The sequence below is a fragment of the Malaya genurostris genome, chromosome 2 (assembly GCF_030247185.1).
Source record: "Malaya genurostris strain Urasoe2022 chromosome 2, Malgen_1.1, whole genome shotgun sequence".
NCBI classification, from domain to species: Eukaryota; Metazoa; Arthropoda; class Insecta; order Diptera; family Culicidae; genus Malaya; species Malaya genurostris.
The window spans coordinates 199,014,168-199,032,802 of record NC_080571.1 but is presented as its reverse complement, the minus strand read 5'-3'; the positions used below and the strand labels follow the sequence as shown (position 1 = coordinate 199,032,802).

The 18,635-nt window shown below is 37.9% G+C and overlaps 1 protein-coding gene across 3 annotated transcripts in view; it reads right to left on the bottom strand.

Moving 5' to 3' along the window:
- LOC131426972 (discoidin domain-containing receptor tyrosine kinase B) overlaps positions 1-18,635 on the bottom strand; it is a 702,887-nt gene that overhangs the window by 224,494 nt on the left and 459,758 nt on the right. For all 3 annotated transcript variants that reach the window (XM_058589807.1, XM_058589806.1, XM_058589808.1), the window contains one exon: positions 15,896-16,043. In XM_058589807.1, coding sequence (XP_058445790.1) covers positions 15,896-16,043 — 148 coding nt within the window. The remainder of the gene's footprint in view (positions 1-15,895; positions 16,044-18,635) is intronic.

Genomic DNA, 18,635 nt, shown 5'->3' with positions numbered 1-18,635 from the left:
CTGCAAATAATACTAGTATCGTTTTTTACCCACTGCATTCGCGGCTGATTATAATCCCCACACACGAGAACTACATCCTTATCCGAACATTTCTCATGCAAGTCGTTCAAAGAGGCAATATGCTCATTGACTACGTTCACATCCTGGCTTCGATCTGGTGGAATGTAAATTGCGCATAGGACTAGATTTGTACCTTTAATTTTTGTAGAGATAGATATTTGTTCCAAGTTTCGTCCGTACGTTGTGTGTATCATTCTGCTAGAATATTGATGAGCCACAGCGATCAGCACACCACCGAAGCGTGTTTTATTACTATTTATTTGAGAACGGTCGCAGCGAAACACATTATAGGCCGTTCCAAATAACTGAAGTGAGGAAATACAATCGTCAAGCCCAGTCTCGGTCATAACAATAACGTCGATATCGCATTCAGCAGAGTTCAGGAACAAGTCATCGATTTTTGTTCTTAATCCTCTAACATTCTGGTATAAAATCGAAATAGAGTTGGCCGATAGTTGCTGCAAAGGGCAAACATTGAATGCAGATAAACCAAATGAATCGTGTAAATACTCGCCTCTGGTGGGAGCCCTGGAGCTCCCACCGTCCGCTGAAATTCGTGTTGCATTCAAACAATTGCCGCCAGTGTTGGTGTATCTGCAGGATGATCGCTGGAGAAATTGATCGGTTGTCTTTCGATGTTTTTTGAAAACTCAACAAATTCTCTAAACAATAGACCAGTTGGCCAACATGCAGCGTTTAGTGCTTGTTGTTTGTGTACTGGATCCAGACCAATTTTGAATGAGATGTAAGTTAACCTTGATGAGTCCGTTCCTTTGGGTACTAAACGAATGGTATCAAAGGGAGCATCCAAATTTAAACACCGAGTGACTATTTTCTGTACATCCTCGTTACTGATAAGGGGATGAAATCCCGATAAATAGAGCCAGAATCTAGGCTGAGCTGCAGGAGGTGTAATGAAGGGAACAGAGAGATCACCAAAATCAATTTGATTAGTTCCGCGATCGGCACCTGGGCGAATAGCTTGACCATTTTCACCACGACGACGTTTTGCACCTATTGGCCATATCGGATTTCGTACAGGCGGCTTAGGAGTTGAAACATTGGAGATGCTATCGACTTTTTTGCTAAGCACTTCAACAATATCGGTCAGTTGCTGTATCTGTACATTGATATTGCTTTTGCATGTACTGGTGGATGTCGTATTTGGATTAAGATCAGCCAAATACGCACAAATGCTTCTACCATTTAGCATGTCTCTGCACTTCGTGCAAATAAACACCGCTTTACCTTGAGCAAACATATCTTTGCATGAGCGAAGATTGAAACCACAACAGTTTTGACTGATGTGGAACGGAGTTTCGCATAAGCCGCAGCGTACTGGTTCCAAATCGTTGATTTCATGGTGACACTCTCCGCATTGTTCTTTTGCCATGTTTGTTTTGATCAAGCTACGTTGATGAGCTGATGATTATATGACGCAATTGACTGGTATTGGTGCTAACGGTCGGTTGTACGCCAAGAACACAACAAGTTGGCCGAAAAAACAGCAAAATGCGTAGATGCGGTAGAAAACCAGACGAGTGTTTGAACTACTAACGATACCAGATGCACTGCCGGACACGATGGAATAAGAACGGATACGATATTTAGAATTTTACACTATAAAATCGCAAAATACAATGACTACGAGTCGCTTTCAAACTGTATCAGTTGACAAGGTTGCCAGTCATTACGTATTTAAATGCTAAATGCGATTTCATAATTTAGTATGAGTTTTATTTAAATTTTTATGCAGCAAGCTCTTTAAGAAACACTCTTAGAAGCGCAAAAGAGAGCACTATAAAATACTACGAAACTTTATTTTCAAAATTGAACGAAAACGCATAGTAAAGCTCGACCGTATCTCAAAACAAAATTCATTATTTTTCTGTAGATGACACCACAGTTTAGCGAATATATCAAGCATACTCCGCTATATCCCCTATTGTGCAATGCGTATTGGTTATCGATAAATATTTGTTTAGTGGAATTACGTTCGAAGAAATGATTTACAGTCTGTTACATAAGAGCGTGGTCACTGTTGTGAGAAAATGAAACGACTCAGCACGAAAATACTTATGAATATTGTTTTATTAGATCAAAAACTTGCATGCAAATACATTAATAGCAAGTCTAATCCCCTTCAGCGTTAATAATGGTTTGACACCTTCGAGGCATACTTTGAGCGAGATTTTGCGCGTTATCTTCTGAAAACGACCTCCAAATTTTGTGCGTACGACGAACAAGCTGCTTCAAATTGTGTGATCGGTTTTTCCAAAGCTTCATCTTCATTTGAGCCCAAACGTTTTCCATTGGATTGGCATCGGGCGACTGAGAGGGCCAATCCAAGGTCACGACACCATGACCCATTCAAGACGTTTTTGAACGCGTTTTTCACTCAACATGGGTTTTTGCAAAGTACTTCAAGCTTTCAAATTATTTGCGATCAAATGTCTGCAAACAGTTCCGTACGATATATTTAAAACGTTTTTGGTCTATTTTGAAGCACCTTCGCGCAAAGTTAATATCGGATTCATCAGAAACAGGTCACAAATTACTTTTTCGTCTTGTTCCGACAATACAACGACAGAACCGCGATTTGGAAAGTCGTCGACATTTTTAACCTCTTCAAAACGATTAACCTACTTACTCACAAACTGTTTCGACTTTTGCATGTATTTCGCTGCGGCATCTTAGGTCATTCTGGGACCTTTCGGGTGCGAACACAAAAAACTGCTTCGAAGCACGAGATCGAATTGTAAACAATAGTCAGCTGATTTATTCTCGCATTGCATGAAGGACACTACTGCCCTCTGTGTTAAAAAAATCACATCACTTTACTAATCGCGAGTAATCGTGACCACGCTCTTATGTAACAGACTGTACACCATACGAACAGTTTTCCATTGTTTCAATCTCTTAATAAATTGATTTTTTCAAGCTTAAAGAAGTTTCAATTTCCCAACACAAAAAAGAGTGTTATCTGGAGATGTATTCTACTATTTTAAATTACTATGTGAAATAGTATTATTCAGGGGCAACTGAAAAAGTTCATTTTTTTATAAATTCAATTAGCAGTTCAATCTGAATATTTCTTAGTTATGTATATTTATGGTATTAAATTACGTTCATATATAAATAAAATACTTGAGAACAAAGAGAAATAAATTTCACTGTAATGTCAGGACTACTCAATGGTTTACTCTTTTGACTCTCAACAAATCGATTTTGACTGTGCGCTGCTAATCCCGTCAGATCATAACTGTAAAAACATTTAATTTTATCACATTAACTCTTTCCCCAGACCTATCTTGCCAACGGCCCAATTTCCCTTCTGTGAAGTGCAACAGCAGGAAATCTCTGCCAATAAACGCTAATTTACTGAAATAAAACTGCATCTCCAATAAATCACTTCCTAATGGCACTTCAAAGATCGCTTTGAGAAAGGAAAAAAAAGCTACAGCAGCTACTTTTCGAGATTAGGGTTAAAATTTACGACTCTAAACAAAAGTATAATTTCTGTCTAATTTGAATGTAGGTTAGTTGGGAGAAATCGAGCCCTATTCCGTGAAAAAAAAAACAGAAAAAGCGGCAGCATAAAACCCAAGACGATGGCGGTGACCGTAGAGAGGGGTAAGTGAAGAAATGTAGCGTCTTCTCCTCCTGACTACTCATTAAATATGTGTTAATATTTTTATGACTGCGGCAAATCGTGCGGAGAACGCGGTGTGACTGCCGCTGTTTGGTTTTCGGAAGGGCGAAAGATCCGCCGCCTCTGATTGACGATAATTTTCAGTAGCCCGACAACCAGAGATGCCAGTTTTACCGGCACCTTAAGTCACATGACTTGCTACTAAGTACATATTGCACAAAAATTCGAAAAGTGTGCAATTATTGTAAGCAATAAACTCTCGATTTCTTTTCTAGCGGATTGTTTAAATTACATTTTCGCTTACATCTACATAGATTTAACTGCTGCATCTGACATCTCGGCTGACTACTTGGATGTGTGTCTTTGGCTTTGAGTTTGTCGTTTTATTTGGTATTAATGATACTAGAAAAGCAAGAACAGGAAGAGGCGAGAAAATAACAGCAAACGACAGATAAACAAATATTTCAGAACCAGAGAGCGATATGCATAAAACTTTATGGCAGAGTGGAAATCCGACTGAGCTAAATAATAACAAATTCCATAGCAACGAAATGCAACTTCAAACCGCAGCAGGTCAGCCGAGTAGATTTCTGGTTCTAATTTTTAGGTGCTCGTTAGTAGCGAAGAGGGCATATTTTCCCGCGTAGATCAATTCCCTTTTAGAAGCTGTAGGACGGTTTCCCGAAACCGCAACGGAACTCGTTTAAGCTCAGCCAGCGTTCAGTTAATTTAGCAATTTGATCCACGGAAGATGCAGCAGGATATCGAAATAGGCCATGAGCTGGCGCTGCCGAGGTTAGGTATGAATATTCATAAACGTTCCGTTGGATGGTTGGATGAAGCTCTGAAATTTCACCCGTTAAATTGAGCGGGAATTTTAACAGGAATTTTAGTCGTGGCCAATATCGATTATGGTGTGCGTTGAAGCTTCGCTGCGATGGGAAGAAAATGTCTCGAATTGTGATCATTATTATTGTCTCCCCTTCCAGCATACCGATGACAAAGTATTTTAGTGGATCAATACCTTGCACCGGGCCCCACTCGGGAAAGTAACCCGACAGCGGGTGGTTAAACGGTTTGTTTAATACGGAAGTTTCTCGTTTAAACATTTACCAGACAACTCAATTAATGATATTTTATTTTTGTTCTTTCTTCACGGCTTCGATCTTTCGAGTGTGTCTCTTTTGGAAGCTGCTCCGTCGGTCGCAGCCGCTGGCGGAATCCGTTGCCAGGGCGAGGTGTGTTTATTTACTCTTCGTTAAACCGCCGCGCACCGGACCGAGTGCAGTCTGGAATTGCGCTCGTTCCCCTTCTCAAGTCAACGCTTGAAGCAGGAAAACGATGAACGCCACTTGGGAGTTTCGAGAACCACATGCTGACAATTTTCGGTTGATAAATAAGACATAAATGACTTTTTTTTAACATGCTGCCAGAAGCCACAACCCTGAAGAGGGTACACAGAACTGATAAACGACGGTATAAAAGGAAAATATGAGTAGAATAAATCATTTCCCTCATAGCCCAGGAAGCATTGCCTCTCATCAATTAGTGTTTCATTACACAACTATTCGGAAACAATATCTGAATTTGGCCCGTTGACTTATTGTTCTTAATATTTCGAAACGACATTTTAAAGGTATTCTTATGCTGTATTCGCCTGATGCCAAAGCTTACCCTGTTCCAATAGCAAGTGCTGTGAAATCCTTACATTTGACAGCTATTGGAATCGAGCCGCAATTGGGTTTTGTTTCAAGCGAAAATGCTATTTGCTGGCGGAAATGGAAAATTGCAAACTTTGGAAATGTGAATTTTACAAATTTACAAGTTAGTTACAAAATGCAGCAAATTGCCTAGTTATTAACAAGAAAGCATGAAGTGGAAGGCAATTTTCTGTGCAGTTTTGTTCCAAACTTTGTCTCTGTTTGGGTCATGGTTCGAATGCAAATAACCTATCGCTTACACTTACAAATTCTTAGCAAAATCTACTATTTGTTTGAAAAACAAAACAATATATTTAACATCAAACAGTCATTTAAAACGAACCGCAATTCGGACTTATTTAATAAGAAAATTTAATTCGCTTGAAATGAATATTTTTTTGGTTTAATAGACTATTACTCATTTTGTTTTGTAATTTTCAGAGATTTTTGAGGTTGTATTTCTTCATAACTTGACATCCAGTTCCGAAGATTTAAACAAACTTAAGGATCAAATGCAAAACAAGTATGCTGGGGTTAGTTATTTTTGTATTACGTACTTTACAAAGAACTTTTTGCCCTCCCAAAAGATTTATTGGAGGGGCCATGGCAACTGGAATAAACATTAGAAAATTTGCTAGAAATATCTTATGATATAACCTTTTTTCTGTCATCCCCGTAGTTCGTTTCCGTAATCCTTTATATATTCTTAACTAAATTACTAAAATTTTTAAACTAATTTACTACAACGTGAAATGCGCTATACTGTCCCACTTTCGAATATTGGTTATTACTGGAATAGCGTCGAATGAAGAAAACAGCATTAGTTAGTTTAGAGGAAAAATTTTTAAAGAGAAGTTTATGTTTCGTTTATGTCTTTTTCTCCAATACAACTTCGTATTTATACCTGCCAAAATAGAAACGACGCACCGCGACTGAAATTTTTGTCGGTGGTAGTGTGCCATCTAGTGGCTAGTAGTCATTACGATGTTAACGTTTTTTCGGTGACTGTGCGCCATATAGCAGCAAATTGCAGAATTCAACCATTTATGTTGGTTGAAAACAACGTTTGATTTCTCTAATTCAACTGAAAAATTAGTTGAATGGAAATGAAGTGTGCCCTATCTAAGAAATGACAGCACGTTTAATTGGTGAATTCAACTAAAAAATAGCCATTTAACAAGCAACCATTTAACATTCAACGAGAGTAACGTAAAATATTTATAATATTTTTTGTTGTCCCTTTTGACACTGTCGATAAAACAGTTTGCTGAGCACGCTCACATAATTTTGAGCAGTATTATGCTGCAAAACTTTAACAGAACAAAACTACAAATGGATCGAGTGGTGATTGTAAATCAGAGTGTAGGCAAACGTGTTTATATACTGTGGTATGGAAACTGTGGGGATATTTCAATGAGCGAGAGTAATGCTAAAATGAATTATAAACGAACCATTTCTTTTATCGTTTCTGTAAAACAATATTCGAGAATATTGCCATTTTTTGTGGTAACGTTACTTAACAGCCTATTTGGTATGTTGTAAGATCGGGTCTGAACATAATGGAAATAGTCAAAAAGATTTCCCAAAACGTCGACTTATCGTTTTCTTAACAATAAGAGAAAATGGAACGGAGCAATTATTTATCCTCGAAATATCATTCCTGTGAACGTAAAGATATGATTCTGATTTATTCTGGTAGGCAACCAGTTTATCAAATGCACAATTTAAAACTTTCTACCCGTATAAATCGGAACCATATTTTTACTTTCACCGGAATGATATTTCGACGATATAAAAGGTGATTTTTTTGAGGTTAGGATTTTCATGCATTAGTATTTGCTCAGATTTTTTGAGGTTATGATTTTCATACATTATTATTTGCTCAGTATGCTCTGACATTTCATCATGAATAGACTTACTAACGAGCAACGCTTGCAAATCATTGAATTTTATTACCAAAATCAGTGTTCGGTTCGAAATGTGTTTCGCGCTTTACGCCCGATTTATGGTCTACATAATTCTGGTTGAATGGCTACGTAAATAAGCAAAATTGCCGCATTTGGAGTGAAGAGCAACCAGAAGCCGTTCAAGAACTGCCCATGCATCCCGAAAAATGCACTGTTTGGTGTGGTTTGTACGCTGGTGGAATCATTGGACCGTATTTTTTCAAAGATGCTGTTGGACGCAACGTTACAGTGAATGGCGATCGCTATCGTTCGATGCTAACAAACTTTTTGTTGCCAAAAATGGAAGAACTGAACTTGGTTGACATGTGGTTTCAACAAGATGGCGCTACATGCCACACAGCTCGCGATTCTATGGCCATTTTGAGGGAAAACTTCGGAGAACAATTCATCTCAAGAAATGGACCGGTAAGTTGGCCACCAAGATCATGCGATTTGACGCCTTTAGACTATTTTTTGTGGGGCTACGTCAAGTCTAAAGTCTACAGAAATAAGCCAGTAACTATTCCAGCTTTGGAAGACAACATTTCCGAAGAAATTCGGGCTATTCCGGCCGAAATGCTCGAAAAAGTTGCCCAAAATTGGACTTTCCGAATGGACCACCTAAGACGCAGCCGCGGTCAACATTTAAATGAAATTATCTTCAAAAAGTAAATGTCATGTACCAATCTAACGTTTAAAATAAAGAACCGATGAGATTTTGCAAATTTTATGCGTTTTATTGTTTAAAAAAGTTCTCAAGCTCTTAAAAAATCACCCTGTATTATTGTTCCGCTCCATTTTCTCTTATTGTTTAGAAAACGATAAATCGATGTTTCGGGTAACCTCTAAATGTAGATTAGAATAGTTCAGTTGAGCTGATGCGAAAAAAAACGAAATTGTCCCGGGTTGGCGATTCAATGCACAGGGCGCTGGTCCTACAAACCAGTTGGAAGGATTCGTAGTGTAGAATCGTAGCACCAGCCATGCAATGGTTCTGTACACACTGAATCGGCTGCGAAGTCTGTTGAAACAGAAGGTCAAATTCCACTACAGGAATGTAATACCAAGGCTTTGTTTTGATGCGAAAAAAAACTTTGGGATTCGCTCATTTACTACAGTATGTGGTTGAAGCAATAATAAATAAAGCCATATAAAACTATACTACAACGAGAATAGCCATATTGAATTCATGTCAGATGGTTCAGAAGAAGTTCTTTATAAATATTTTAATCACCTGCAATTTTTTGGTACTACAGAATACCATAAAATAATTATATACTATACTGCAACAACAAATCATATCATCTGTGTACAATAGTTTGCAGTTGAACAAAAACCGTGTTTATCGTTGAATCAAACACATAACATAACAAATGATGTAACCACAACACAGAAAAAAAATATAATTTGAACTGTCCCAGTTGCCATTTCTAATATTCTAACATTTAATTAATAATGTATGCTCAAACAACTGTTACGCCTGAGTTTTGATTGAAATATGACTTTGAATTATTTTTTCGTAAATGTTTGATGGAAACCATCATCTATTATTCCAGTTTTGATTTTTTGCTATCTAGTTTAGCTACACTTCTTCAGTACATCTGTACTAGATTGCACTATACAAAATAAACAAAACTTAAAAAGTTTTGTTAAAAAACAATTTTCGAAGTATTTACTGCCTTCGAATTCTTGAAACAAAGATTTGTGTTCAAAATATGATAGTAATTTTGTTCAAGATTCAATTGAAAGATTTCAGAGACTCACCAAAACGCGTTTCATAATTTAAAGAGTTGCAAATTGATGCGGAAATCGAGCAGGCTTACCCCAGTAACCATAAGCATTAAGTGATAGCTCTAAACTGGCATGAAATCAACACTAATACGATATAAATGTGGTATGTATTATTGCGGTGAGGCCATATATTTGATATTTAAAAGCATAAAAAACGCCGCTATTACGTAGCATCATAGTTGGCTCGATGTGATTATAAAGTGCTAATATAAAATGTACAAGCTTTAGCGATTTTATGCTGTAAATATCAATTTAGTGCCACTATCGAACAAGTATAATGTTATTATAATACCGATGTATTGCTTTCGTTTGTTTTCTGGAAAATCTTGACAGCTTATTTTGCCTGATAAAACATAACATGGTCATGAAAAAAAAAATATTGGGACTTATTTCTTCAAAGTGCAGCTTTGCATTCATCAAGTAGGGACGAACCAATTGCTCCCATTGTACCGTAGAATACAGCGGATTGGTGAAAAGCAAAACTTTAGGTAACAAATTAAGAGCTCCATCGAGTTCCTGGAATCTTATTTTGATTTCTCTTGTTTATTCGGCTAATTCTACTCATTACGAATCGAATGTAGTTTGAAATCGAATAATCAAATATTTCGACTAGACAGCACTTCTAGAGAAAAGTTTCTGAACAAAATAGCAATAGAATTTAAGGATCAAGAGTAAAATAAGTTAACCTGTGTTATTTGTGTATTACGTACATTTTATTTGGTACGTATGTCATAGATCTATGTATTTCATACGTAGTGCAACCAGTTTATCAAAGTGGCTTGCACGATTGAGTTTCAAAAATATTTTTTAACAATAATTTATTCTCAAATGAATGTAAAGCCTGACTTTTTGGATGAAATATCAGTTTTGAAAAATTTTTCACCAACGTTGGATGGGAAATTGCTAACATTTCATGAATGTAGATTTTAATTCCCTAGCAAAAAAAGTTTACAACACTGTTTCAATGCATTTCCATTGCCTTTCTGCAAGAGGAAAACCATATAGGAATGTGTTTGTTGCTAATCAAGTGTGTTAGAGGAAATAAGTTGAAACTGAAATAATTTTTGCAGTTTTAAGGAAAACGAAAGAATTTTAGACCAAGATTTTCACTTTTCTTGAATTATAATTTTAAGCAGAATGAACTGATTGGTTTACTTTTCAACCATATGTACATTACTCATACGCTTGCAAAGAGTCTTGCTCCTTAAACTGAACATATTCCACTACACTCAAATATGTGTTATGACATGGTTCAAATAGAAGAAGCAGTACTTCAACAAAGAATGCCAAGAGAAAGTCTCTGGTTCGAGACGTATCAAAGATAAAATATCAATCATAGGAGCTAAATGTAGGGACCTAACCAATAAAAACCTTCGAAAGATAAGCACCATCTTTTGTACTTTTTCTCGTTTCAATTTTAGTTTTGTTAATGATAAAGAATAAAATATAAATCAGGGGAAATCTTTTATTTTGAACGCCAAACTACATGTCTAATAGTCTAATAGCAAGGCATCCTCTGCATTATTACAGCTAAATATTTCGCTTTTTATGGTTTTATATCAGCTTTACAGTAGCATGTAGAATTGATGAGACTTTAAAGGCAATTCCATATTTTTGTACAAGGGAAATATACGAGATCGTTTTGATGCTTATTAGTTAATTGGGTATACTAGAAAAAACAATTTGAAAAATAGAATTGAATGATCCCACTGATACTAAGAATCCTTCCAAGCCAGGGCTCGAACATACGACAGCTGGCTATAAGACAACTATCTTGTAACCCTGGTTTTTCCTTACGTCAAATGCCCAAAATGGTTAATATCTATAAGAATTATTGCTCTATTATCAACTGCCGAAACACATTAAATCACAAAAAGTGAAACCTGAATTTTGCAAGAAGATAATGAAGAAGTAGATCTGACATCGCTGGACATGAGGCCGAACGTCTATCGGTATCAGTTCATAGGGCACCAAATTGTCTTTCTTTTAAATTATTTACATGGATTTTAATCGTACAGATAGTGCTTGTTGAGTCAATTCCACTGATTCTGCAAGCTTCTCTTGCATTTTTTTTGTTGCCCACCACACTCCCCCACACCAAAAAGCTTCAATGTGAAGCCCCCTGGTAGTGGACGCAACTAGTCTCAGCGGAAAAACAAGAAACAAATAGACACTGGCAATAATAATACTAGAAATTTAATTTTGATACAAAGTCCGCTGAGATTCTATTTATTCATGGTTTGATGTGCAATTTATTAAAGTGGAGTCCCAGTGGAAAAGATTTCCTTTTAAGAGATCCACAATTTAATTACTACGCTATGTTGGAAAGAAAGTACAAATATTTTAGGTAATTAGTTATTAATATGAAATACTGTTGACGATAAATACATTACATTATAAAACAAGAAACTAAATAAGCTAAATATCTCGTTCAGTCTGTGCTTAAAATGGTACTTCAGTCTAGCCGCAAATGTGGCACGATTGCTTATTCCTCGTATATCATGCGGAAGCGCATTATATTTAGTTGGACCAACATAAAGAATCCGTCTTTGACCAAGGCTTGTAACTGCTCGAACACGAAACAAATTGTTATTACGGCGTGTTGTTCTAGAATGGGATATAGTTGGGAACTGTAGGTTATGGTGTACTGTGGATTTATACAAATTATCATGGATGAATAGCAACGTTTGGACATCACATAAGTATGTCATTGGTAAAACATTATGGTTTCTGTCAGAGTATAACAATAGACTCGAGAATAGTAAGGGTTTATTGAAAATGATTTTTAGGCATCTGTTTTGTAGAGTTTGGAGTTTCTTCAGATAAGAACTAGCGGCTCGCCCCCACACCGATACCAAGTAGTTGAGCTGTGAATGGATGTAAGCAAAATAAAAATTTAACAGCACACGCTGGGGAACAAAGGACTTGACTCTCCATAATACACCGCAGTACGACGCCACGTGCTTGGCAACAAACTTTATGTGGTGAGCCCAGGTTAATGTGGGGTCGAAATATATGCCCAGATACTTGAAATAGTCAACTTTTTCAATAATATTGTGTCCAAGCTGGGGATGATTATGCGTTGGTATAATTTTCCTTGTGGAACGGAAAATCATATAATTAGTCTTCGTGGCATTTGATGATAATAAGTTCGCTTTGAAATATTGATCAAGAGTTCTTAAATGACTTTCCTTTGAGTTAATAATAGCAATGATGTCACTGTCAGGATAGAACAGAGCTGTGTCGTCGGCGAATAGTCGTGGAGTTCCTTTAAGATGTAAATTACCGTTATCATTAATATATAAAAGAAACAATAGTGGACCAATATTACTTCCTTGTGGAACACCAATGTTTATTGGAGCAAGGTTGCTACTGTCACTTTCGATGGATACAAATTGTTTTCTATTAGTCAAGTAACTACGGATAATTGAATTAACAATGCCCCTGATCCCATAGCAATCGAGTTTGTCCAGAAGTATACTATGATCTAATGAGTCAAAAGCTTTTTTAAGGTCTAAAAATAATGCACCAACTATATTTTTACTATCGATCTCACTTTCGATTCGGATCGATTCGGATCTTCATCGAGTAATGGTTCCAACTGTTTGTCTTCTAATTTTTTTATTTGTCCAGAATGAGGCTTGTCTTTAACTATGAAATCTTCATTTTTTAAACGTCGGAACCATCCATTCCCTACATGATTTATAAGTTGCAGCATTATCACCATAAACGTCCACACGCATTTGATGCGCTTCAGTTGCACTTTTCTTTCAATTAAAACAGAAAATCAGAACTTCCCGTAAATGGGAGCGGGTAATTTCGCTAAAAGTCTATTCGCCGAATAGGTCATTTCGCCGAAAGTCGTTTCACCGAAAGAGTAATTTCGCCGAAAGGGTCATGTCGCCTGTATAACTGATGTGGCGCAGCCACGAAACCGAAGCCAAGATGACTCGGCGGCACAAAGCCTTAATTTTCTTTGGTTTAGTTAGCGGTAGCGAGGTCGGACAGCACATGAACCAAAATGAAAATATATTGATATAGTTTCATTTTCACTCAATAAACGGAAAATACCACATACATTGACCTGATAGATACACCTGTGCAATTACTTTGATGCTTAGTAGCTAATAGTCAACAAGTTTTCATGGGAATTCCTTTCTGAGGTTCATGAGGTTCAATATTTATTCAAGAGTACAAGAATCAATTTTCATTCAAGTTACTTAGAATATAATTTGCAGAATGCTCATTACTAAACTTTCGAATTGTTAATCGATTCAGAAAAATCCTACTTTAATTTACCTACTGGTGCAATTATAACTTTTTGGTATGATTCATATTTCCGCAAAAAAATATTACTAAGGTACTCTTCAATCGTAGAATCGTTGAATTTCGAATAATAACAATATAGTTTATTTGGGCAGAAACTAGTATAACCTGTTTAATTTGTGAACCGATGTGAGTCGTAAATAGAAGATTTTTTCTGTTTTTGCAGTTTCGCTCTAATTGCCCATATGAAGTTTCAATTACGCCTAACCCTGTAGATCAGTTTCAGTTGTTTCTGAGAATATGAAGTGAGATTTTTACTTGACATTTGAAAGCTTACAGTGAGATCAGTGCATTGCGAAAATCATCAAATTGGAAATCAAAACTGTTGTAAATGTTCTAGAAAAAAGTTATTTTGTGCAAAACTACGAAAGATGTGCTTATCCACAATTCTTCTGCATCGCGAAGCATGGAACTCCGATGCATGCCATTTCAAATAAATTTCAATCCTTTGAAATCCTTTCACATTCCTATGTGCATCTGGTTCTGCAACACGGTTAGAACCACGTGCACAAGTGGGCTTAATGACAATGAACTCGGTTTGTTGTTTCAAATTCGAGCTCAGGTTTTCGTTTTCTTTACCGCGTGCACGAAATCCAACACGGCCTTCTATGTGCATGTGTTGTGTTTTCTTTATCAGTACGAGCACATGTTCGTACAGGTGCATTTAATATTCTAGTTTGAACATTTTGACACTCATCACCTTGTAATCTCGCTGCCGGAACTCTTATTCGGAAGAAATAAAGGAATATGAACTTTCATTTAAACCTAAATATAGGAAAGTAACTCAAGCTGTGGCTGAGGAAAGTGTGTTCAATTTTAAAGTTTTGACCACTGTTTCCGGGGACTAATATATCCAAAGTCAAGTTTGAGTCAAGTTTCAAATTTCTGCGTGCTTTGCATCGCTACTCCACACAACAATTCACCATTATTCCGGACAACACTTCAGGAACTTTGTATGGGACCAGAAGACATTTAATTTGAATCTAAATTGGTGAAAATCGACCATCTATGAGCAAAGTCAAACGTTACTTACTCATATACACAGATAAACATTGTACGTACTCGATTACTGAGTCCAACCAAAGGCTTTTCAAAATCGTCCAAGTTGGATTGTTGCAACCCTATATTGAAGAAATGTTTCTACGTGGAACCTGCATGAAATCGATGTTCTGAAACGAGTTTTTCGTTGTTCCTACAGGATTGTGGTAACTTTTCATTCAACAAACAAAATGGAAATTATCGGACAATGCGAAAAAGTTAAATTTCGTGGTTAGCTCACTTTAGAAAAATTGTATATTGCCGTAATCCTCTTCTCAAATATTGTATATTGAAATTAATTCAGTAATCCTGAAGAAATATGACCATAAACAAGAAGTAATCCCGAGTAATCTCGAGTAATCCAGAGTAATCCCGAAATAATCAGGGTAATAATGTAAGTAATCGAAGTAATCCATTTCAAGACTGGCAAGTAATTTAAGCTGTTGGAAACACTTGGAAAAAACCTTAATTTTTTCACTACGATTTACTACGAGATGTCAGAGTGAGCGCAAAACGCGGATCGAAGCGAAGCGATTCAACACGATGTACTGTTTTCGCATCGCATTCACTCTGACAGGTTTGTTTTGACCAAATGCAACTAGCTCGCAGCGAGGTCGGATAGTGTGACGTGAGGTCGGATAGCGTGACGCTTTCACTCTGGTATGAATCTTAGTCGCGCGCTTAAAGAAAAGCGGCCACAAAATCAAAAGCGACATGACAAAGTCATCCTCCACACTACAATGCTCGCCCTCACGTCGCAAAAGTGGTCAAAAAGTACCTGAAAACGCTGAAATGGGAAGTCTTGCCCCACTCGCCGTATTCCCCAAATGTCGCCCCTTATGACTCCCACCTATTCCGTTCGATGGCACACGGTCTGGCAGATTTCAATCCTTCGAACAGTTGGGAAAATGGATTGCTTCATGGATAACGTTCTTTTTTCGAGCCGGGATCCGAAAATTGCCGGCAAAATGGGACAATACTTTGAATAATACATTTGTAAGCACTTTTTCGCAATAAAGCTTTAAATTTTGGAAAAAAACGGCGGAAGCAAAGTTGTACATCTGATAATTTATGATGTTATGTCCTTTTCTATTTCAATGTTTTTTCTATACTTATCTTCGGAATATTTGTTTAGATTAGGTCTAGTGATACTTAGAGAATTTTTTAGTTTATTATGAACTATGTAAAATTACTTATTTGATTTAGTATTAATTCAACCTTTCATCGAGTAGATTAAAAAAGCATTATCATAACACAAACTCGAGACATAACCTTCTTCCACCCTGCAAACAGACTCGACCAAAACACTCGAATGAGATCTTGTCGCCACAATTAGGAAGCAAATCCTTCTACAAATCAGTACAAACAGCATTCAGACTTACCATCCCATTCGCATCCGATGATTTCCGCCCGGAGGCAAACCGTCCGGTCGTACTGGCTGTACGGATAAATGCGGATTTTCGAGGCATAGATAATTGGCTGCAAAACGTTTTCCACTTCGCTGTAGGTGTTGGTGTTGCCCGATAGAATCTGCAAGAGAAGAAAAGGCGTTCAGTAACAAAAAAATGTACGACAAGAAATCAGAATGAATCACGCTACGAACTGAGTACACACACGCCACGGTTGGGAAAGCTCGAGGAAAATGAAAATGAAATTATAATGAAAGTTGCTCTAGTAGACATTGCCATCTCTTTTGCCCGCAAGCATTGGTCCTGTGTAGAAACATGTGGACGGAGGAGGTGTAGCAGAGCGCATTCCGGTAGCATTGAATCGAAAGGGAAAATTATGTTTCACTCTCTTCCAGGCAGCCGGGCAGGTTAGGGGTGGTTTGTCGGTCGGTCGGTCGGTCGGTCGGTCGGTCGGTCGGTCGGGAAAATGATGATGCTGCTTCTGTAAAATTATGCCTTTCTTTTTGCTATGGGTTAGATAGAATACACTCACAGACCTACTGTTGCTGGTGCGAAGGAAATAACGTACTTGGATTGGGTTTGGGGGCTGCCCAAGTACGAAGAAGTAAATTACTTTTTCATGGATCACCGGAGTCAGATTTATGGTAGGTAAAGTCATTAACCATTTTCCGGCAAACTTGTAGCAACTTACGAAACACAAATTCAGACTCTGATGTGATGGGTATTAGGAATTAATAAAGGATATAACTGTGCTTAGATGGAATGGGATTTCCACCGAGTACTAACTGAGTGGCTCCGAGTTAAAATTGATAAAGATCTAAAACAAGGCAGAAGCAATTTCCCACAAAAATCTCACACGTCCTTATAATCACTTTCAACCAGGGGATAAGATTTTCCATCATTTTCATCATAGCCGTCACTCATTTCTCTCGGATTGACTCTTTAATCACAGCTGCGGGGATCCCGGCTCGGAGCAAATAAAGAAAACGCACCCTCCCCCGAGCACAAACAAAGCTCCAAATTTCACGGAAAACAGAAGCAAAACTCATTACAGGTTGAAATATCTTCCCATTTCCCGTCATCCGTAGTAAATTTCCCAACGGATGAAAGCTCGCTTCACCGGCAGACACAACCATGGAGCGGCGGCAGCCAGGAACGGCAGTGGTGCGTGTAAGACAGCTGCCACCAGCTAATTCCGAGCGGGCTCGCCTTCCGTGCCTCCCCCTAAAAAACGAAAATAAGAGAGGAAATATCAACAACTGAATAAATCATAAATTCTGGAGCTTGTTTTTCCTTGATACGCGCCACCGTCACGTTCCTGTCCTCAGCAGATCTACTCCATCCCTTTAACTCTCTCTCCCTCTCTCACACACACAGTCACTCTTTCCACACAAAAACTGGTGGTGATCTTTCTAATACATATTTTTCCAGTCAGACTCACAAAATTGCTCGGTTCCGTGGCTGGTTGCCTTTCAAAGCGTATCCTTCGCCGAGATCCCACGTTAACTTTGCCTGCTGTGCTGGATACTGACTGGTAGTGGGGCAAATTTCATTGAAATTAAAGAAAAATATCATTTACAGCAGGGAAAACATTGGGCTTCAAGAGCCACCACTCCGTCGCTACCCGATGCGCAATGTAATACGGAAACCGGGAGAAACAAAACGGCACTGCTTCCTTTGACAATTCCTGCCCGGAAGACTGTTGCCTGTTGTTATTGTTGATGTAGTTATTGTTGTTATTTTTGGTATTTGCTGTTGTTGTTGATGTTGTTGATGTTGATGTTGCTATGGTATCTCTAGGCCTGGTAGGCACAACGGCGTTGAACTGACAGATGTTTAAGTTCATCCTTGTTAAATTTTATTCGAGTACATTTCGGGTGTATATTTTGACAGTTATATTGAAAAAAATAAATAGTTCTCGAGAGTAGTAGCATTTTGTGTTATAACGTGGTAAGCAGATTGCTTCGCTGAGCTTGAAACTCAATGTGCTCATCTCGCCATAATAAAAGATTCAGAGGTTCCACCCGGAATGCCTCCACCCGTTGTAATCAGTCGAGCAATTCAGGAGCAAATGTGCTTTTGCAATCACGAAACCGTGTAAAACCGTTGTGCCGTTCCGTCGTGCTCTTTGTTCTCGCCATATTATGGTATATTTATCCAACTTCCACCTGTACCGTGATTCGGGTGGTGTGCGCAATACTCCCGTCTACCGGCACGGATTCGTTCCGCTCTGGGTTGGTTGGAGATCCCGCCCGTCATGCTCCTTCCGGACTTTACGCTTGCTTACTAGCTCCCAGCCTGAATTACTACAATGCAATGGCGCAGCTCCAGCATTAGGTTCGGTGAAAGATTTCAGTCTTCGCCAAACAAGAAATACCGACGCGGTGGGGTGTTGAGAAAGGATTTATTGTTCTTTTGTGTACCGGTCGTGAAACAACGGGGGAGCAAATCTTTCACAATTTGATGCCTTAACACGACAGGAGCTCAGAATTAATTGTATTCATGCTGAGCTCTCAGTATTTGCTCCGAATTGCTTCTGAATGAAGCTAGTTCCTAAATTCGATTGTGCAATAATATCCGTAACAGAGGGGACTTTTATTTGTTATATTCGTTTCTTGTGATTTTTTGATTTCCATCACATTCATAATTAATTATCCTGTTACGGGACGGGTAGAGTCTAACACTTTTGAAAAATCATTTATTTTCATGTATT